This window comes from Oncorhynchus mykiss, chromosome 8, assembly GCF_057628025.1.
Source record: "Oncorhynchus mykiss isolate SJ-2025 chromosome 8, ASM5762802v1, whole genome shotgun sequence".
NCBI lineage: Eukaryota > Metazoa > Chordata > Actinopteri > Salmoniformes > Salmonidae > Oncorhynchus > Oncorhynchus mykiss.
The window spans coordinates 9,679,654-9,703,155 of record NC_143029.1 but is presented as its reverse complement, the minus strand read 5'-3'; the positions used below and the strand labels follow the sequence as shown (position 1 = coordinate 9,703,155).

The 23,502-nt window shown below is 43.5% G+C and overlaps 1 protein-coding gene across 2 annotated transcripts; it reads right to left on the bottom strand.

Annotated features, from left to right (window-relative positions):
- Window positions 1-2,307: 2,307 nt before the first annotated feature.
- LOC110529327 (protein LBH) lies at window positions 2,308-14,276 on the bottom strand. 2 transcript variants are annotated; one of them, XM_021611459.3, is made up of 4 exons: window positions 13,925-14,276; window positions 7,156-7,260; window positions 3,430-3,598; window positions 2,308-3,120 (listed from the first exon to the last, which is right to left on the bottom strand). In XM_021611459.3, exons 2-4 carry the CDS (start codon window positions 7,240-7,242, stop codon window positions 3,065-3,067), a joined length of 312 nt encoding a protein of 103 aa, XP_021467134.1. In that variant the 5' UTR covers window positions 7,243-7,260; window positions 13,925-14,276; the 3' UTR covers window positions 2,308-3,064. The 2 variants fall into 2 exon arrangements, with proteins under 2 accessions (XP_021467134.1, XP_021467135.1); XM_021611460.3 differs by having other exon boundaries at window positions 14,092-14,254.
- Window positions 14,277-23,502: the final 9,226 nt, after the last annotated feature.

Below are 23,502 nucleotides of genomic sequence, written 5' to 3'. Positions count from 1 at the left end.
ATTCTGGAAGGTTCACATGTCAGTTGTCATAAGTGGGGCATTCTGGAAGGTTCACATGTCAGTTGTCATAAGTGGGGCATTCTGGAAGGTTCACATGTCAGTTGTCATAAGTGGGGCATTCTGGAAGGTTCACATGTCAGTTGTCATAAGTGGGGCATTCTGGAAGGTTCACATGTCAGTTGTCATAAGTGGGGCATTCTGGAAGGTTCACATGTCAGTTGTCATAAGTGGGGCATTCTGGAAGGTTCACATGTCAGCTGTCATAAGTGGGGCATTCTGGAAGGTTCACATGTCAGTTGTCATAAGTGGAGCATTCTGGAAGGTTCACATGTCAGTTGTCATAAGTGGGGCATTCTGGAAGGTTCACATGTCAGTTGTCATAAGTGGGGCATTCTGGAAGGTTCACATGTCAGTTGTCATAAGTGGGGCATTCTGGAAGGTTCACATGTCAGTTGTCATAAGTGGGGCATTCTGGAAGGTTCACATGTCAGTTGTCATAAGTGGGGCATTCTGGAAGGTTCACATGTCAGCTGTCATAAGTGGGGCATTCTGGAAGGTTCACATGTCAGTTGTCATAAGTGGGGCATTCTGGAAGGTTCACATGTCAGTTGTCATAAGTGGAGCATTCTGGAAGGTTCACATGTCAGTTGTCATAAGTGGGGCATTCTGGAAGGTTCACATGTCAGTTGTCATAAGTGGGGCATTCTGGAAGGTTCACATGTCAGTTGTCATAAGTGGGGCATTCTGGAAGGTTCACATGTCAGTTGTCATAAGTGGGGCATTCTGGAAGGTTCACATGTCAGTTGTCATAAGTGGGGCATTCTGGAAGGTTCACATGTCAGTTGTCATAAGTGGGGCATTCTGGAAGGTTCACATGTCAGTTGTCATAAGTGGGGCATTCTGGAAGGTTCACATGTCAGTTGTCATAAGTGGGGCATTCTGGAAGGTTCACATGTCAGTTGTCATAAGTGGGGCATTCTGGAAGGTTCACATGTCAGTTGTCATAAGTGGAATCTTGGTTAAAAACCAGCTATGACAAGTCAAAATACTTTAAGTAGACATGAAAAGACTAAGTAGACATGAAAAGACTAAGTAGACATGAAGAGACTAAGTAGACATGAAGAGACTAAGTAGACATGAAAAGACTAAGTAGACATGAAAAGACTAAGTAGACATGAAAAGACTAAGTAGACATGAAAAGACTAAGTAGACATGAAAAGACTAAGTAGACATGAATGGTCAATTCTGGTTTAGTGTTCAGTAGCTACAGTATATACCCAGGCTAATGTGTTTTAGCTAATGTGCTGTAATAGGTTAATATCCCACACATTTACATGTGATACAGTGAATAAGTGGGATAATAACCTGTTGCAAAATGTTTGAAAATATCCAATTGTAATTAGAGAGGAAAATTAATTCAATATTTGAAAACAATACAAAATAAATGTGCACTCCCATAGAACATTTATACAGTTCTTATGTGTTGAGAAAAATAAAAACACCACTATCTGAAGTGCTTTGGTATCTACGTTTGTGCATGTGTTGCAATGCATTTTAAAGGGTGTGAGCGAGACATTTTTGTTCTTGAAATGTAACCATAATATCAGACTCCAAACTATACTGAAAAAATATATAAACGCAACATGCAACAATTTCAATGATTTTACTGAGTTACAGTTCATATCAGGAAATCACTCAATTGAAATCAGTTCATTAGGCCCTAATCTATGGATTTCACATGACTGGGCAGGGGTGCTGCCATGGGTGGACCTGGGAAGGCATAGGCCCACTGAGGCCAAAGAGCCAGGACCACCCACTAGGGAGCGAACACTCCTCAGTTTCATCAGCTGTCTGGGTGGCTGGTCTCAGATGATCCCGCAGGAGAAGAAGCCGGTTGTGGAGGTCCTGGGCTGGCGTGGTTACACGTGGTCTGCGGTCGTCAGGCTTGTTGGACGTACTGACAAAATTTTTTAAAACAACGTTGTGCATGTGTAGTTTATGGTATAGAAAATGAACATTAAATTCTCTGGCAACAACTCTGGTGGACATTCCTGCATCTAGCATGCCAATTGCACGCTCCCTCAAAACTTAAGACGTCTGCGGCATTGTGTCGTGTGACAAAACTGAACATTCTAGAGCTGCCTTTTATTTTCCCCAGCACTAGGTGCACCTGTGTAAAGATCATTCTGTTTAATGAACTTCTTGATATGCCACACCTGTCAGGTGGATGGATTATCTTGGCAAAGCAGAAATGCTCACTAACAGGGATGTAAACAAATTTGTCCACAAAATATGAGAGAAATAAACTTTTTGAGCGTATGGAAAAATTCAGGGATCTTTTATTTCAGCTCATGAAACATGGGACCAACACTTTCCATGTTGCGTTTATAAGTTTAATGAACAAAAACAATCCCAGACACTATGAAATTGGGCAAAATATTAAATAATAAAACCAGTTATGTGAAAATTATGTTTTTTCAAGTACATGTGCTTTGTAATACAATGATGCTTCAAATCCTGTTGTTTGAAAGGAAAACAAAACTGTAATAAGTACTAATAGATAATAACATGCATTTGAGCAGAAGCTGACAGCTATACAATGATGAATTCTTCTCTTCCAAGCTCACTGTGTAAATCTGTATATCTACAGTATACATACAGTTTTCATAAGAGTACAGTGTTCTAGACTTTGGTGTAAGATAGCCAGATACATTAACATTTTATATACCGAGGCGTTCCTGTCTTTAATTCCAATATCTTCAGATCACAGATAAACTCTGAAAGGGGTGTACTTAATAAAAATGGCAGTGTGAAACACAAAAGTAAAACAAGCAACAATTGATTTACAGTAGCAAGCTACCCACTAAGGTTTGGCACGTAAGAGCTATTTAAGACAATCGTGCAGGACTCGGCCCCACCAAGTGGTGTGGAGGTCTACCAATGTGTTGGCGGTTCTATTAATTAAGGGTTTAGCCTGAAGACCCTCCCTCCTCCTTGCTGCTGTCCGTCATAGAGAAACTCACTGTGAACGGCTGGAATGGTGCCCGCACTGCGAGAGTCAGATTTAAACTCCTCCCATCATTCTGTCAACTTGCTCTTCGTCTTCGGGATGTTCTCCACCTGCCACCAACACACATATTTAAATACATTCCATTTGGATAGCTACATTTTGCTTACAGGCTCCCCCCCCTGACTACAACCTACAAACTCCTAGTCTTTTCCAGTATTCCAAATCACAAACCTCAATACTATTGAACAGTTTTAAAATTTTCTAAACTTCATTAGGCACAGCAAGTAAGAGTTCCTCAGTTCCTCTCTTTTGTCTGACGTTTGCTTCAGAAAAATAAACTGATTCTATTCTATTGTCTCCTGGAGAGCCCTCCTGGTTTTCACATCTCTTGGCTGTAAATGGATTTTAGTGGTTCTCACCTACTGCCTGGGCCTCAACCTCTCCGGAGTCGTCGTCAGGGGAACTGGGGTCATCAGGGGGCCAGCGGAGCTCGCCACTCTCCACCTCCCCACTCTCGGAGGGCTCCACCACGATGGACGGAAGCCGCTTCGACAGCTTGGGGAACCGCTCATGGGAGTCAGGAAAGATCTGGAAACACAATCACGTCGGGGTAACCAAAGAATAAGAGAAGATCTGGGAAACAGGGTAAGGGTTGGGGTGTATTGCTAGTAAAGCCAATCCTGTTGGTAACATCTGAGACATTGATGGAGTAGGATCAGGTTAACCCTAGATTATATGCTCAGTTTAGTGTTTTGTGGCATCCAACAAATGTGTAATTTACCAAGTAGTCTCCAAGGGCTCAAAACACATTCCAGAGAAAAGACAGCATGACTAATCATGCCACAAGATGATGCTCAGTGAGAGAGGTAAGGAGATTTGGCTAGTGACTTGAATGGGAAACTATGTTTTCCACTTCCTCCCCCCCTGATTGACATTTCCCGCTAGTCTAAAATGTTATTTAAAGCTTTGAAATGGATGCCGGGGTAACGAGGCTCTTTGCATTAGCTGCAAGCCGCAAGTGTCACTTCTATCTCAACATCTCGGGCCTCTGAAGAGCTCGAGCCGACGAGAGGATGTATTACACAATTTGTGCAGGGCGCGATTACTTCCATAACACCACTGTGTGGGGGGGGGGGGATTACTTCCATAACACCACTGTGTGTGTGGGGGGGGGGGGGGATTACTTCCATAACACCCCTGTGTGTGTGGGGGGGGGGGGGATTACTTCCATAACACCCCTGTGGGGGGGATTACTTCCATAACATCACTGTGTGTGTGGGGGGGGGATTACTTCCATAACACCCCTGTGGGGGGGATTACTTCCATAACAACACTGTGTGTGTGGGGGGATTACTTCCATAACACCCCTGTGGGGGGGATTACTTCCATAACATCACTGTGTGGGGGGGGGGGGGATTACTTCCATAACATCACTGTGTGGGGGGGGATTACTTCCATAACACCACTGTGTGTGTGGGGGGGGGGGGGGGGGATTACTTCCATAACACCACTGTGTGGGGGGGGGGGGGGGGATTACTTCCATAACACCCCTGTGTGGGGGGGGGGGGATTACTTCCATAACACCACTGTGTGGGGGGGGGATTACTTCCATAACACCACTGTGTGGGGGGGATTACTTCCATAACATCACTGTGTGGGGGGGGATTACTTCCATAACATCAATGTGTGGGGGGGGGGGATTACTTCCATAACACCACTGTGTGGGGGGGGGGATTACTTCCATAACATCACTGTGTGGGGGGGGGGGGGGGGGGATTACTTCCATAACACCACTGTGTGGGGGGGGGGGGGGGATTACTTCCATAACACCACTGTGTGGGGGGGGGGGATTACTTCCATAACACCACTGTGTGGGGGGGGGGAATTACTTCCATAACACCACTGTGTGGGGGGGGGGGGATTACTTCCATAACACCCCTGTGGGGGGGGGGGGGGGGGGATTACTTCCATAACATCACTGTGTGGGGGGGGGGGGGGATTACTTCCATAACATCACTGTGTGTGGGGGGGGGGGGGGGGATTACTTCCATAACACCACTGTGTGGGGGGGGGGGGGATTACTTCCATAACACCACTGTGTGGGGGGGGGGGGGGATTACTTCCATAACACCACTGTGTGGGGGGGGGGGGGATTACTTCCATAACACCACTGTGTGGGGGGGGGGGGGGGGATTACTTCCATAACACCCCTGTGTGGGGGGGGGGGGATTACTTCCATAACACCACTGTGTGGGGGGGGGATTACTTCCATAACACCACTGTGTGGGGGGGATTACTTCCATAACATCACTGTGTGGGGGGGGATTACTTCCATAACATCAATGTGTGGGGGGGGGGGATTACTTCCATAACACCACTGTGTGGGGGGGGGGATTACTTCCATAACATCACTGTGTGGGGGGGGGGGGGGGGATTACTTCCATAACACCACTGTGTGGGGGGGGGGGGGGATTACTTCCATAACACCACTGTGTGGGGGGGGGGGATTACTTCCATAACACCACTGTGTGGGGGGGGGAATTACTTCCATAACACCACTGTGTGGGGGGGGGGGGATTACTTCCATAACACCCCTGTGGGGGGGGGGGGGGGGGGGATTACTTCCATAACATCACTGTGTGGGGGGGGGGGGGGATTACTTCCATAACATCACTGTGTGTGGGGGGGGGGGGGGGGATTACTTCCATAACACCACTGTGTGGGGGGGGGGGGGGATTACTTCCATAACACCACTGTGTGGGGGGGGGGGGGGATTACTTCCATAACACCACTGTGTGGGGGGGGGGGGGATTACTTCCATAACACCACTGTGTGGGGGGGGGGGGGGATTACTTCCATAACACCACTGTGTGGGGGGGAATTACTTCCATAACACCACTGTGTGGGGGGGGGGGATTACTTCCATAACACCCCTGTGGGGGGGGGGGGGGATTACTTCCATAACATCACTGTGTGGGGGGGGGGGGATTACTTCCATAACATCACTGTGTGTGGGGGGGGGGGGGGATTACTTCCATAACACCACTGTGTGGGGGGGGGGGGGGATTACTTCCATAACACCACTGTGTGGGGGGGGGGGGGGGATTACTTCCATAACACCACTGTGTGGGGGGGGGGGGGGATTACTTCCATAACATCACTGTGTGGGGGGGGGATAACTTCCATAACACCACTGTGTGGGGGGGGGGGATTACTTCCATAACATCACTGTGTGGGGGGGGATAACTTCCATAACACCACTGTGTGGGGGGGGGGGATTATTACCATAACACCACTGTGTGGGGGGGGGGGGATTACTTCCATAACACCACTGTGTGGGGGGGGGATTACTTCCATAACACCACTGTGTGGGGGGGGGGATTACTTCCATAACACCACTGTGTGGGGGGGGGGATTACTTCCATAACACCACTGTGTGGGGGGGGGATTACTTCCATAACATCACTGTGTGGGGGGGGGGATTACTTCCATAACATCACTGTGTGGAGGGGGGGGGGGGATTACTTCCATAACACCCCTGTGTGGGGGGGGGGGGGATTACTTCCATAACACCGCTGTGTGGGGGGGGGGGGGGATTACTGAAGTTTGAAGTCACTTGGTCTTTGAAGTCACTGGGTCAAACAAGTCACTGAGTTTGAAGTCACTGGGTCTTTGAAGTCACTGAGTTTGAAGTCACTGGGTCTTTGAAGTCACTGGGTCTTTGAAGTCACTGAGTTTGAAGTCACTGGGTCTTTGAAGTCACTGGGTCTTCACTGTAAAAAGTTAGCAGAAATCAGATGGGATTTTTTTCCAGAGGATGAGAGGGGGATGAAAGGGGAGGCTGTGATGGAGGTGCAGTCAGAAATAGCCTTGCTGTCAGTTTAGAGCAATGGAGGGACATTTGCACTTGTCATGGGTCTACAGGGAAGGAGAGAGGAGAAGAGAGAGATCTGAGAGAGTGACATGGAGTATGTGTGTGTGTGTGTGTGTGTGTGTGTGTGTGTGTGTGTGTGTGAGTGTGTGTGTGTGTGTGTGTGTGCGCGTGTTGCTCATCATTTGTTTGTGCATGTACACGATTCTTATGTTGTGCTGTGGTGTGTGTTGTTGGTCTTAGTTTTTGTTGTGTCTGTTTGAATTAGTCCCACCTGAAAGGATATGCCCTCGTCTGCTGGGGCACCTCCGACAGTGAAGTCTCCCACCGTCGAATCACAGGTGTTCATCACTTCTGTCATCCCGTCAGTAAGCCTCGCCTTCACCCAAACCAAAACAAAAAGAAAGGCGGACATTTTCTCACTACAGTAACAAAGCCATAAAGTACGGCCCCGTTACAAACCAAACATCCCTACAACTAGTCCCAAGGGCTTAACAGGTGTGAAGAATATTGGCAGGGATTTTTCTAATCGTTTTTTTTTTTTTTCGGGTTGCATACATTTATTTTAGAGATGGAAAAATACTTTCACTGTAAACTTAAACCACTAACTAGATACAAATCATGCTGCTATATATGATCCTTGAGAACCAACAATCACCTAAATAAAAGCTAGACAGTTTGAGCAAAAGAACACAGCATTAGCCATGGCAAAATGTATGAAATTGCAGGAAATTAGCTTTGGAACTGTAACATTTTATTTCAGCTTCATGGCAAAATGTGTAGAATTACAAGAAATTAGCATTGAAGCTGAAAAAAAATAATTCAGCTCCATGGAGAAATGTGTAGAATTGCATGAAAATGTCTTTAAAAAATGCAAAAAAATGCAGTGCCAAGATGGAGCTTAATGACAGCCAATCATGCTCATGGGGAGCATGGGGGGGAGGGGCCATGCTCATTGCCACGCCCATCACCTAAGACCCTTTTTGATCTGCCAAAGAATAACTGTAATTGGGAAAGTCTATCTAGTACCATACTCCTGATTCCTATCCAATTCCGTTTTTAGCTGTGAGTCTCATCATAGGAGTTGGCAAGACAGCACAAACCCGGGGCAAGTAATGAATGATTGGTTTGGAATTGGGCCTTTCTGTGACAGTCATTAAGGCTGCGTTTACACAGGCAGCCCAGTTCTGATCTTTTGACTAACTGTTGGAAAAATATCTGATCTGGTTGGTCAAAAGGCCAATTGGTCGGAGATCAGAATTGGGCTGCCTGTGTAAACACAGCCAATGTACACTTACGTATTTTCATTTCTCATTTGCCAATGAATGCTACAGGGCCTGATTCTGCTCATGCACCAACAAAATACTCTCAGCAAATTGGCAATGTGTTGCAAGAATGTTTACCAAAGGTTATGGGAAAGCTTTAGTTCAGGTAATGTCTGCTGCATGATATCACAGTATCATTAGATTGTGCTCTTGGTAAGCCGTCATTATAAATAAGAATTTGTTCTTAACTGACTTGAATAGTTGAATAAAAGGTTAAATAATTGAATGAGAATGTTACCTAACGTTTACCTAACATTTTGGAAATATCCTCCATTACAGCAGATGGAGCTATGGGGGTAGCCGGTTCAAAGCCCAACCACACCATTTAGATTTTTGCTGTGTCCTAAAATGAACCTTGTGTGTCTAAATGATGTATACTTTACTTAATCTTTGTCCACTGAGTCTGTGCTACAGTCTTCACTGCTCGACTCATGGCAAGAAAAATGTTCATTCAAACGAGCATTCTTTTTATAGAGAAGATGAGGGCGTGAGTTGGAGCATAATGTCTGACATGCTCCGGGGTGAAGTTTCCCCTAAGTACAGATCTAGGATCAGCTTCCTCTCCCCCAATCCTAACCTTAACCATTAGTGGGAGAAATGCTAAACTGACCCAAGATCAGTGAACTTCACCCTACTCTGTCTGACACCAGGAACAAGGATGCAACTGCTGCTGGGAAGGTAAATAATTCAGGTTTAACATGTTCAACATTAAAATGAAGTTGTTCTGCTTCGGTGACAATAAGGGTACAGTTGTAGCCTTATTCCCTTTTTGAGTTCTAGTTTCAGTCAGGAACGGAAAATCACTAGCACAGTGTGTGTGTTTCTTTCAAAATGATGCATTTTATCCAAGATAAAGATATTTCATAAAACTAAGCGGCACTGAGAACAGCTGGGAAAAAAACATAAATTTTGTTCAGAACTTTCATCAAATAGTACATCCAACAAGTCTCTCCATATTCACTTCCACATTTTTACTTTGGTTGGAAAACGATTATTTTTATTTTTTTGTGAACAATTGTTTTCATTGAGTCAATCAATCGGTACAATCAATGAAAAACAATACAATTTACCATTTTTAGAACAACCCCATCTTCCACCTCATCCCTAGGAAAGTTGTATTTTTATGTTAATTTATACATTTTTTTTTATATAGTATTTAAAAAAAACTTTCACTAAAATACATGTGAACATGGTAACAAGTACAGTCTTATTCTGTTAGTCAATTACTAACAATTTCGACATGGGAAAGTGAGTGATTGGCAAATCGATGAGGGTAAACCGATCAATTAGGTGCCAGGGAGAAGAGAAAACCGGAAGATGGACAGGAATAAACATCATCACAAGCCCATCACTAACCCACCCGAAATAAAACCATCAGCTAAGTGTTGTCTTCCATTTTACAACATGATTAGTTGAATCACATGTGTGTTAAAGCTGAGCTGGAACAAAAGTGTACACACACTGTTCTCCACACTTGACCTGAATGAAGGCAACAACAAAACAAAACGGATCCACAGTCCCATTAATAATCAGATGCTTTCGGCCAAAGCAGCTTTCAGTAAACACTTCAACGTGTACTGTAGTTCCTGCAGCAATGGGCTATTTATTAACACTGTTACCAGTGCCATGTTCAAACTCATTGCAGCACGGGATCCTCACAGCCATCAAACTACACAGAGCCACTCTTTTCCATGCTTCCTAATGCTCTGGGTTATCGTATCTGATCGTTTGGACGTCTGGTAACCATCAGAGCCATCATCAGTCCTAATGCTAGTGTGTGTTTGTGTCTGTGTGTAAACGTGCGTGCACATGTGTGTGTTTGGTGGGGTGACTAATCTACTGCACACACCCCCCCCCCCCCCCCCTCTCCCCCACCCCAGCTGTTGCCACGGAGACATGGTGGGCGGTCAATAATCAAGATGTCTTTTATGAAAAAGTACCATACTCCAAAGTGCCAGTGGGTGTTGATAGCGTAAGGATGTGTCTATTGTTTTGCCCAGTCCTAATAACAAAGAATAACCTTAGGGAGCCAGTTGTGAACAAACTGGGTTGGATTGGATGGTCTATAGGGGGCTGGAAGGGATCTATGTGGAGGAAAGGGCCAAAAACAGGACATATTTTATGGAAATGAGTGCCATACTCAAGAGGGTATGAATGGTGAGTGGGCAATTGGATGTGTGTGTGTGTGTGTGTGTGTGTGTGTGTGTGTGTGTGTGTGTGTGTGTGTGTGTGTGTGCGTGTGCAGTACTATAGCCCAAGAGAACCAGCTGTGACATAAGTGTTTGAGACAGGAGCCGAGCCCACAACAGTGACAGATTCTGAGATCCACATAATCAAAGTCACCACAGGTTTATGTACAGTACCTGTTACACAGCCCCAAGCACCCAGCCAATGCTCCCGTATCTTAGGATCAACCAGGCCCAGAATTAAGATGCGTAACTCATCACACATAACATAGTCTCATCAAGGTTACAGTAAAGAAGCTGGCTTGACATTCCAATTCAGTCAGCACATAGATCTCTGCCAAGAATCAACACTATGTCAATAGGGATGACTAACTATCAACCACATGTCAACAAAGCTCTTATTCTAAAGGGGTGTTAAACAAATATCCTGACTGTGGTGACTAAAGAGCCGAATGCACTTCTAGAAAGAATGTTCACCACATGGTCCAACCTGCCCCTTCATGCTATCACTGTCATACTAATCCTGGCTTCTAATAGGCCTATAGACATTCTCATCCTGGCCCCTAATTGGTTTGTTTATGGATGTACAATGCATTCGGAAAGTATTCAGACCCTTTGACTTTTTCCACATTTTGTTACGTTACAGCCTTATTCTAAAATGGATGAAATGACATGTTTTCCTCATCAATCTGCACACAATACCCCATAATGACAAAGCGAAACAGGTTTTTAGACTATTTACAAATGTATATATATATATATATATATATATAAAAACGGAAATACCTTATTTACGTAAGTATTCAGACACTTTGCTATGAGACTCGAAACTTCCAAAGACTCGAAGTTTCCATTGATCATCCTTGAGTTGTTCCTACAACTTGATTGGAGTCCACCTGTGGTAAATTCAATTGATTGGACATGATTTGGAAAGGCACACACCTGTCTATATTATTGTCCCACGGTTGACATTGCATGTCAGTGCAAAAACCAAGCCATGAGGTCATCGGAATTGTCCGTAGAGCTCTGAGACAGGATTGTCTCAAAAATGCAGCATTGAAGGTCCCCAAGAACACAGTAGCTTCCATCATTCTTAAATGGAAGAAGTTATGGAACCACCAAGATTGTTTTTAGAGCTGGCCGCCCGGCCAAACTGAGCATTCGAGGGAGAAGGATGACCCTAAGCACACAGCCAAGAAAATGCAGGAGTGGCTTTGGGGCAAGTCTCTGAATGTCCTTGAGTGGCCCAGCCAGAGCCCGGACTTGAAACCAATCGAACATCTCTGGAAAGACCTGAAAATAGCTGTGCAGCGACTCTCCCCATCCAACCTGACAGAGCTTGAGAGGATCTGCAGAAAATAATGGGAGAAACTCTCCAAATACAGGTGTGCCAAGCTTGTAGCATCATACCCAAAAATACGTGACACTGTAATCGCTGCCAAAGGTGCTTCAACCAAGTACTGAGTAAAGGGTCTGAATAGTAAATGTGATATTTCCGTTTATTATTTTTAATACATTTGCAAAATATATATATATATATTTTTGCTTCGTCATTATGGGGTATTGTATGTAGATTGAGGGGGGAAAACAACGTAATACATTTTAGAACAAGGCTGTAATGTAACAAAATGTGGAACAATTCATACAGTGTCTCCGTGATAGAAGACAATGAATTAAAAGGAGAATTTCTCCAACTAATGTGGGCTGGCACTGGCGCTTATATTGCACACTTTATTATTGTGATTAGACTATAATCCAATTACAAATGCAGCACACCCTGCCGACATCAGAGCCCTTGTTAGCGCGTACCCTTCTCATCCGCGAGGTGTGAGTGGGGACAAACAAAAAGAACTGGAGTGGGGGATCAAAGGAGCACATGCGTGTTTGGTGCCATTTTCTGTTGAAACAAAAGACCCCGTCTAAAACTCTCTGTGGGGGTGTCATCATTAGAAAGGCTGTACGGTTGCGTTGATCAAACTATTTGCAGATAGATAACATGAATAAACTCAAATGTTATTATATTATAAAGACTAATTCGCTTGTTTCCTGTCCAAGTTAGCTTGCGTGTGCTTATGTGCGTGTGTCTGTGTTTGTGTGTGCATGTATGTGCGCATGTATTTTTTCTCTTTGTGTGCGTGTGCGTGTGTGTGTGTGTGTGGCTCAGCCACACACACTAGGAACATGATTTTTTTTTAGTATCCTTGATTGATTTTCCAACCCTTGTCGCCAGAGAGCGACAGGTTAAACGTCTCCAATTTGAGGGAGCCTTTGACGCAGTTAATTTCTCCTTTCCTCCAACAATATAAAGGCAAGTAAGGTGTAAGGCTAGTGATGCTAGTTTCACCTGCTCCCGGCAATATGGAAAACCATATCTATTCAAATCTATGGAAATGACACAGGTAGCATAGTCCACCGCATTGCAAATTAGAGTTGCTGAACAGGTCTTAGGGCCTCAAAACATCAGAGATTCAAAACTGACACTAAACTGATTCATCAAATGCATATGTTATGCATATTCTGCACATGTTATTGTTGCCTAATGGGGATAAAAAAAAGTTTAAGGAAGTAGAACATTTGAAATAAAGGTCAAAGGTAATAGTGTGCTATTCAGAAAACCACAGGTGCAAAGTTTGCACTTCTGAAATTTGTTTCACACGAATACATTTTTACAAAAAAAACTTTCCATATGACAGACAGATGCATCAATACTTGTGTGTAGCTTGAGATCTGGTTGTGTGTGGCCTGCGATCTGGTTGTGTGTGGCCTGCGATCTGGCTGTGTGTTGCCTGCGATCTGGCTGTGTGTTGCCTGCGATCTGGCTGTGTGTAGCCTGCGAGTCTGGCCTGAAGAGTGCGTGCAAGCGCCCAATTCATTGCCTGGCGCAATTCTAATCCATGCAAATGAGTGAAGTCTTTTAATTTCACAGTCAGATGTGAAACTAATGTCAAACTAGAAATAACACTCAAGCTTGTAAACCCTCTTGTCAATATGCGTCTCTACCGACAGAACGTTTTAAGGCATGGCACGGTATATTACATAATCACGCATAACCATTGCCCAAAGGATCATAAGAGTCGGTTCCATTGCCAGCTCGGTTGTGAAAATAGCCATGTTCCAAACAAAATGTCAGTACATTATAATGTGTCATAGATGTGTTAATTTGTTTTTAGTCATTTATGATAATCTGCACATGGCTTCAAAAGTTACACAATTTATTTATATTTATAAATCACAGACCGATCAACTACAGCCTACAATATACTATCAATGACTGATACTTAGATTATTGTCATCTGTGTTCTACGTGCATTTTTTTTTATCTCTCAAAAAAACAATTTTAGCTTCCGTACATGGCTTTTGTGTATAGGGAAGCTCTCATGATAATGCTATGGAATGGACAGTTGGACACAAGCCAAGCAGTGGAGAGCTTAAAAGGGCACGCACTACAAACTTGTGATTCTGCTTATAAGTATCGTTGCTGAAAATACGTATGGTTGAAAATAGCTCTAAGAAGAAACGGACCATCACTTACCTTTATCGAACGTTAATGTTATTCTATGGTCTTTATTTATCCGCGGATGATGTAGGCTACTCAGATATAAAGAGTGGAGCTGTGGTCGCCTGTCTCCGAGTTGGTACAACAATAACGTTCGCTTGATTGTGTTTCTCTGTGAGCTTGCGGCTCGCCTCTTTGCTTACCGCGAAGTTCCGATTCCACTTTCCAGCGGAGGTAACAGCTTCAGGTCACTGGAGGACTGGAGCGTCTCCATGAGCGGTGTGAGTGTGTGCGCACACGGTTGGTATATTTCTCACTCTCTGCGCGTGTCTCTCTGTCATGAGTAGGGCCGTGCACAGACCTTTTGGTGGGGGGGGTGTATGTGCTCAAAAAGAAAAAGGGCACACCCCCAAAAAAACTAAAAACACAGACTTGTTGAGCAATTATTACAAGAAGAGGGGAGAGCGGCACAATCTGATGAGTAACGCATTTTGCGAAACTATTTTGAACTGTAAAAAAGACTGCACTTATTAACAACGACCAACACAATTTCAGTCAAAATAGATTGTAAGAAATACTGTATCCTACCATGACTATATCCAACCCAATTCCATTTGTTGCCACTCTCATGTATAGTGTAAAGTTGCCACTTTTCAAACTGTATTAGTCACATGCGCTGAATACAACAAGTGTAGACTTTACCATGAAATGGTTACTTACAAGCCCTTAACCAACAGTGTAGTTCAAGATAAAGAAAATATTTTCCAAGTAGGCTAAAACAAGAAGTAATAATAAAAAGTAACACAATAAGAATGATCATAAGGAGGCAATACTCCGGTTCTGCTTGCTGTATAACATTCTATAACTTGGGTGACTGGAGTCTCTGACATTTTTTGGGGCCTTCCTCTGACACCGCCTAGGGTAGAGGTCCTGGATGGCAGGAAGCTTGGTCCCAGTGATGTACTGGGCTGTTCGCACTACCCTCTGTAGAGCCTTACGGTCAGATGCTGAGCAGATGCCATACCAGGCGGTGATGCAATCGGTCAGGATGCTCTTGATGGTGCAGCTGTAGAACCTTTTGAAGATCTGGGGGACAATGCCAAATCTTTTCAGTCTCCTGAGGGGGAAAAGGTTTTGTCGTGCCCTCTTCATGACTGTCTTGGTATGTTTGGACCATGATAGTTTGTTGGTGATGTGGACACCAAGGAACTTGAAACTCTCGACCCGCTCCACTACAGCCTCGTCGATGTTAATGGGGGCCTGTTCGGCCCTTCTTTTTCTGTAGTCCACGATCAGCTCCTTTGTCTTGCTCACATTGAGGGAGAGAAGTTGTCCTGGCACAACACTACCAGTTCTCTGACCTCCTCCCTATAGGCCGTCTCATCGTTGTCAGTGATCAGGCCTACCACTGTTGTGTTGTCAGAAAATGTAATGATGGTTTTGGAGTCGTGTTTGGCTACGCAGTCGTGGGTGAACAGGGAATACAGGAGGGGACTAAGTACACACGTCTGAGGGGCCCCAGTGTTAAGGATCAGCGTGGCAGACGTGTTGTTTCCTACTCTTACCACCTGGGGGCGGCCCATCAGGAAGTCCAGGATATAGTTGCAGAGGGAGGTGTTTAGTCCCAGAGTCCTTAGCTTAGTGCTGAGCTTCTTGGGCACTATAGTGTTGAACGCTGAGCTGTAGTCGAAGAACAGCATTCTCACGTACGTGTTCCTTTTGTCCTGGTGAGAAAGGGAAGTGTGGAGTGCGATTGAGATTGCGTCATCGGTGGATTTGATGGGGCAGTATGCGAATTGGAGTGGGTCTAAGGTGTCCGGGAGGATGCTGTTGATGTGAGCCATGACCAGCCTTTCAAAGCACTTCATGGCTACCGACTTGAGTGCCACGGGGTGATAATCATTTAGGCAGGTTACCTTCGCTTCCTTGGGCACAGGGACTATGGTGGTCTGCTTGCAACATGTGGGTATTACAGACTCGGTCAGGGAAAGAAAAATGTCAGTGAAGACACTTGACAGTTGGTCTGCGCATGCTTTGAGTACACGTCCTGGTAATCCATCTGGCCCAGCGGCTTTGTGAAGGTTGACCTGTTTAATAAAGGGTTTGTTCACATCGGCTACAGAGAGCGTTATCACACAGCCATCCAGAACAGCTGGTGCTCTCGTGCATGCTTCAGTGTTGCTTGCCTCGAAGCGAGCATAAAAGGCATTTAGCTCGTCTGGTAGGATTGCGTCACTGGGCAGCTCGCGTTTGGGTTTCCCTTTGTAGTCCGTAATAGTTTTCAAGCCCTGCCACATCTGACGAGCATCAGAGCCGGTGTAGTAAGATTCAATCTTAATCCTGTATTGACGCTTTGCTTGTTTGATGGTTCGTCTGAGGGCATATTGGGATTTCTTATAAGCTTCCGGATTAGTCTCCCGTTCCTTGAAAGCGGCAGCTCTAATCTTTAGCTCAATGCGGATGTTGCCTGTAATCCATGGCTTCTGGTTGGGATATGTACATACACTTGATGAAGCCGATGACTGAGATGGTGTATTCCTCATTTCCATTGGATGAATCCTGGAACATATTCCAGTCTGCGCCAGCAAAACAGTCCTGTAGTTTAGCATCTGACCACTTCCATATTGAGCAAGTCACTGGTACTTCCTCGCAGTGTTTTTCAATTTTCTTTTGTCACACCACCCCCAAAAAGGAGGGGTAGCCTACAAATCTCGGACCCTTGCGCACGCACATGCACGTGTGCACTTGCATACATGCAGCACACAATCACTGAGCAAATGTAGCCTGTCATTACAGGCATAAACAGTGATGCATTTTCGAATCGCAAAACAGGCGACAGAAATAATCTGCGTTTTACACCTGCATTTGGAGCTGAAAGTCAGCCAATATCAACTAGGGATATATCATGTCACTTCTCTGGAGTCCAGAGCAAACAGAATCATAAGACCTACTTGTAGCACTAGCAGGATCGGATGTAAAAGCATGTTCTGCCTGCCCTGGGCTCGTTGCCAGACGGGTAGCCCTGTTATTCCTCACAAATATGGTAATAACTTCACCAGAATACATCTTCATCCCATAATATTGAAGGCAAAGCAATGTTATAGCCGCTTATCTTTAGACATATAGCCAGTAGTAGCCACCCGAACTAGGCTTATCTGAAATATAAGTTATGGAGGAACAAGCTCTGGTGGCCCATGGGCCTTTTTTAATTTAATAAATAATTTTGACAGTAACCCTCCAAAAAGTCATGAATTAACATTTTTTATTTCCATATGTACTAGGAAGCTAATTGTTTGTTTCTTGGGCTTTGGGAATGTGACTGAAGAAGTGAAAAGGAAACAAGGAACTGATTGAATGTATGAGGGGATATCAGTGAACAAATGCAGTGGGCATGGAACGATGGAAATGAGTGGAGCTTACTCAGGTGTTCTGAAGCGCATATCAGATTAGTTTTTGTTTAGAAAACAATTTATCCTCCCGAAGCGATAGATACAGGGATGGTAAAAAACAGCTTGATTACCGTAGCAACGCCAGGGAAACTGGGCAGAAAGGAGTTGTGCTTAAAATACAGCAGTTCTGTAGCATCTTTAATTGAGCCTATCATTCTCCTCAATTGCCAGGCAACACGCTACGGGGAGAGATTAACTGTATAGGAAGCTCTGGGGACAGATCTTATGGATACTGGACTGCCAATACGTTGGCAGATGTAAACAGCTGATGATCTTTAACAGACAACAGTTCGAGGGCTTCAACAACGTTTATACTGGTGAACCAGCGTTTGAGTTGTGTGGTTGCAATATCAACAGTCCCTTATCTCTGGTATATAGTCAAGTTTGGACACACCTACTCATTCAAGAGTTTTTCTTTATTTTTGAAAATGTTCTACTAGGTATGGCTTAATTGATCATAGTCCAGACTAGTTATAGGTATGGTTTAATTGATCATAGTCCAGACTCGTTATAGATATGGCTTAATTGATCATAGTCCAGACTAGTTATAGGTATGGCTTAATTGATCATAGTCCAGACTAGTTATAGGTATGGCTTAATTGATCATAGTCCAGACTAGTTATAGATATGGCTTAATTGATCATAGTCCAGACTAGTTATAGGTATGGCTTAATTGATCATAGTCCAGACTAGTTATAGATATGGCTTAATTGATCATAGTCCAGACTAGTTATAGGAATGGCTTAATTGATCATAGTCCAGACTAGTTATAGGTATGGCTTAATTGATCATAGTCCAGACTAGTTATAGGTATGGCTTAATTGATCATAGTCCAGACTAGTTATAGATATGGCTTAATTGATCATAGTCCAGACTAGTTATAGGTATGGCTTAATTGATCATAGTCCAGACTCGTTATAAATATGGCTTAATTGATCATAGTCCAGACTCGTTATAAATATGGCTTAATTGATCATAGTCCAGACTCGTTATAGATATGGCTTAATTGATCATAGTCCAGACTCGTTATAGATATGGCTTAATTGTACTTAGTCCAGACTCGTTATAGATATGGCTTAATTGATCATAGTCCAGACTCGTTATAGGTATGGCTTAATTGATCATAGTCCAGACTCGTTATAGGTATGGCTTAATTGATCATAGTCCAGACTCGTTATAGATATGGCTTAATTGATCATAGTCCAGACTCGTTATAGATATGGCTTAATTGTACTTAGTCCAGACTCGTTATAGATATGGCTTAATTGATCATAGTCCAGACTCGTTATAGGTATGGCTTAATTGATCATAGTCCAGACTCGTTATAGATATGGCTTAATTGATCATAGTCCAGACTCGTTATAGATATGGCTTAATTGATCATAGTCCAGACTCGTTATAGATATGGCTTAATTGATCATAGTCCAGACTCGTTATAGATATGGCTTAATTGTACTTAGTCCAGACTCGTTATAGATATGGCTTAATTGTACTTAGTCCAGACTCGTTATAGATATGGCTTAATTGATCATAGTCCAGACTCGTTATAGATATGGCTTAATTGATCATAGTCCAGACTCGTTATAGATATGGCTTAATTGTACTTAGTCCAGACTCGTTATAGATATGGCTTAATTGATCATAGTCCAGACTCGTTATAGGTATGGCTTAATTGATCATAGTCCAGACTCGTTATAGATATGGCTTAATTGATCATAGTCCAGACTCGTTATAGGTATGGCTTAATTGATCATAGTCCAGACTCGTTATAGATATGGCTTAATTGATCATAGTCCAGACTCGTTATAGATATGGCTTAATTGATCATAGTCCAGACTCGTTATAGATATGGCTTAATTGATCATAGTCCAGACTCGTTATAGGTATGGCTTAATTGATCATAGTCCAGACTCGTTATAGATATGGCTTAATTGATCATAGTCCAGACTCGTTATAGATATGGCTTAATTGATCATAGTCCAGACTCGTTATAGATATGGCTTAATTGATCATAGTCCAGACTCGTTATAGATATGGCTTAATTGATCATAGTCCAGACTCGTTATAGGTATGGCTTAATTGATCATAGTCCAGACTCGTTATAGATATGGCTTAATTGATCATAGTCCAGACTCGTTATAGTTGCACAAACCATGCAGTTGCACCAAGCGATTTAAAACCAAACAGATTTTTTTGTTGTTGCAGGTCTTCTGTTTCACCACATTTATTGAGGAATTAATTTCCCATCATGGAAATGTATCCCCATTCCCCCCCAAAATACCTTAATCGAGATCACAAAAGAAAACGGACAAATACTGATTTTTACTCAAGTCTGGCAACCCTCATAAAATCCAACATAACACCAGTATCACAAAGTATTAAACAGAAACAAGCATAGAAAACAACGTTGGAATTCATTTTTTATTTTTTTTACCTCAGGCTACTATTGTATTATAAGTTTTTCGCTTACAACCTAGTTGATTAACAATGTTTGGTTGTTAACATGTTATTATTTATATGTAAATACATGTGGGTCACAAGAAAAGGAAATGTAGAACACCATTGCCACAAATGTATTGTTCCAATAACTTTCAAATTATTATTCCGAAGATTTCCCCCCAAAATGTTATTTTCCTGTGAAGGAAGTCGTACAAAAATGTTTATTTTCTTACGAATTAAGTCTCATACAAATGTGTGCATTTTCACACAGATTAAGCAACACAAACCGCACAAAAACTCACAAAACCTGCTGAAATACTTTTTGGACACATTTGCACAAATTGAGTGTGAGATTGTGTTGCAGCCATTCACCCACCGCCATCACCTAATGTTTCAGCATGATAATGCTCTGCCCCATGTTGCAAGGATCTGTACACAATTCCAGGAAGCTGAAAATGTCCCAGTTCTTCCAAGGCCTGCATACTCACCAGACATGCCACCCATTGAGCATGCTTGGGATGCTCTGGATTGACATGAACGACAGCGTGTTCCAGTTCTCGCCAATATCCAGCAACTTCACACAGCCATTGAAGAGGAGTGGAACAACATTTCACAATCAACAGCCTGGTCAACTCTACGCCAAGGAGACGTGTCGCGCTGCATGAGACAAATGGAGGTCACACCAGATACTGACTGGTTTTCTGATCCACACCCCTACCTTTTCTTTAAGGTATCTGTGACCAACAGATGCATATCTGTATTCACAGTCATGTGTAATCCATAGATTAGGGCCTAATGAATTGATTTCAATTGACTGATTTCCTTATAAAAAAAAACTGTTATTCAGTCAAATCTTTGAAATTGTTGCATGATGCCTTTATTATTTTTTGTTCTGTGTATTATGTGTTATTAATAGACTGGTTTTACTCACAACTTTCTATCCAAGCTGGGAGAGAGCACGAGGACAGCTCATGTCATGCAGGTTCAGATTGCCTGTACAGGACAGTTGTCTGTATATATTTTTAAATCAATAAGTAGCTGATTAGTATGCTGCTGCATCAAACATTTATTTTACGAATGTTTGAATGTTTGAATGTTTGAATTTCTAACTTTAATTACTGAACAAGTATTTACATTACTGCTGCCAGCCAGCAGTCTAAAATAGCAGCATTGCAACACTGTGTATAGATTTGTGAAATGTTAGGCTTTTAACATGAGAAAATAACGACCAAATAGACCTACCGATAAACATTTATTCTTTAGCTAAAGCAAAGTTAAGCCCTGGCACCACAAAAAAAAAAGCCTATCATCGATTCGATAGCCATGCAATCGCATAGGCATGTCGCAATTTCAACACCATGGACAGCGATCGGTAGTCTATACTTCAGTTATATCTGTGGGTTTTTTTTGGTCATGAGAGGGTGAGAGGGTGAGAGGGAGACAGGGTGAGAGGGTGAGAGGGAGGGAGGGTGAGAGGGAGACAGGGTGAGAGGGTGAGAGAGAGAGGGTGAGAGGGAGGATGAGAGGGTGAGAGGGAGGGAGGGTGAGAGGGTGAGAGGGAGGGAGAGTGAGAGGGTGAGAGGGAGGGAGGGTGAGAGGGTGAGAGGGAGACAGGGTGAGAGGGTGAGAGGGAGGGAGGGTGAGAGGGAGACAGGGTGAGAGGGAGAGTGAGAGGGAGGGACAGTGAGAGGGTGAGAGGGAGGATGAGAGGGTGAGAGGGTGAGAGGGAGGTAGGGTGAGAGGGAGGGAGGGTGAGAGGAAGGGAGGGTGAGAGGGAGACAGGGTGAGAGGGTGAGAGGGAGGGAGGGTGAGAGGGAGACAGGGTGAGAGGGTGAGAGGGAGGGTGTGAGGGTGAGAGGGAGGATGAGAGGGTGAGAGGGAGGGAGAGTGAGAGGGAGACAGGGTGAGAGGGAGGGAGAGTGAGAGGGTGAGAGGGAAACAGGGTGAGAGGGAGGGAGGGTGAGAGGGAGGGTGAGAGGGAGGGAGGGTGAGAGGGAGGGTGAGAGAGAGGGTGAGAGGGAGGGAGGGTGAGAGGGAGGATGAGAGTGAGAGGGAGGGAGAGTGAGGGAGGGTGAGAGGGTGAGAGGGAGTTAGATAGCAAGATAGAGGAGGATAGAAAAAGAGGAGGTCCTAAGCCTTTGTAGACAAGTGGTTCTCACTTGTTACCAAATCTAGGCTACTTCGGCACCATCCCAAAGCTCATCAATATAATATAAATATTACAGGGCCTTCAGAAAGTATTCACACCCCTTGACTTTTTCCACATTTTTTTGTGTTACAGCCTGAATTTAAAATGGATTACATTGAGATTTTGTGTCACTGGTCTACACACAATACCCCATAATGTCAAAGTGAAGTATCTTTTTAGATATTTTTACTTACCAAGATTACATGGATTGTTCCTGAGTTGCCTAGTTACAGTTTTGACATAATGTACACATATTGCAAGACTTGAAAATGGCTGTCTTTCAATGATCAACAACCAACTTTGACAAGAGCTTGAAGAATTTAAAAAATAATAATGTACAAATATTGTACAATCCAGGTGTGCAAAGCTCTTAGAGACTTACCTAGAAAGATTCACAGCTGTAATCGCTGACAGATGTGATTCTAACATGTATTGACTCAGTGGTGTGAATACTTGTGTAAATTATATATTTCTGTATTACATTTTCAATATACTTGCATTTTCATTTTTATGGGGTATCGTGTGTAGATGGATGAATTCAGTCTTTAACATAGCAAAATGAAGATTAAGTCAATTGTACATTAATATTTTCTGAAAGCACTGTATATACCATTTAGCAGATGCTTTTATCCAAAGCAACTCATAGTCATGCGTGGATACATTTTACATACGAGTGGTCCAGGGAATCGAACCCACTATCCTGCCGTTACAAGCACCATGTTCTACAAAGGACAATGTAGCCTTATCTGCTAGGCTCCCTATACAAGTGGGTCCCGCTTTTAAAAGCAATGAAAGATTATATTTAATTGGTTTAAACATTACCTTTCGGTTCATTCATATGTAAGATTGAGAAACTTCCGTGAAGAAAGAAGCAATTTATTTCTGCCTATATTCGAAGCCACACTATTATGTAGTTCTGACTCGGGCTAAGATGCAGGCAACTGTTACGTTGGTAATTTGCCAGCAATCACGGAATCGTGATCAGACAATTATTGTGGTTGTTCGTGCTTGACTTGGGATTGAAGGTTGCAGGGACTCCCACAGAATTCGTGGCTTAATTATGCAAAAAAGCATGAAGAACTTCTGTCATTCACCTGAACAAACTGAATACAGATTTAATGGGCACAAGCATGTGTGCATTTTATTGATAAGCTAATACGACAATCAAACGGTTTTCATATCCCTTTTACTGGCTTCACACTTCACTCTCAGAAAAAAGGATACGGTTAGGGGTACAGTATTTTTCCCGGGGGTACGTTTAGGGTACATATCGAAAAAATTGTTGTAAATTGTACCAGATAGGCTGTACAAAACCCCTCCCATTCCCCCCCTACCTGGAGGGGAGCCCTCCCCTCATTGGTCGCCACACACCTCCATCAATGCTCGTTAAAAACAATCACGTCCACCCGAAGGAGGTAAGGCTACCCCTTTAAATGCCACACCTGCAATCATTTGTGCTTTTTGGGGCTTGAGTTTGGAGTGGAGAGAGTACAAGGCTTAGCATGTTTCTCTAGGAGGCTAAAAAGAGATTTTTGGCT

Coding starts and splice junctions, on each gene's coding strand:
- LOC110529327 (XM_021611459.3), bottom strand. CDS start 7,242: ATGACAGAAGTGATGAACACCTGTGATTCGACGGTGGGAGACTTCACT. Junction 3,599..7,155: donor ACGAGGGCATATCCTTTCAG/GTGGGACTAATT, acceptor TTGTGTTTCCAG/ATCTTTCCTGACTCCCATGA. Junction 3,121..3,429: donor GGTTGAGGCCCAGGCAGTAG/GTGAGAACCACT, acceptor TGTTGGTGGCAG/GTGGAGAACATCCCGAAGAC.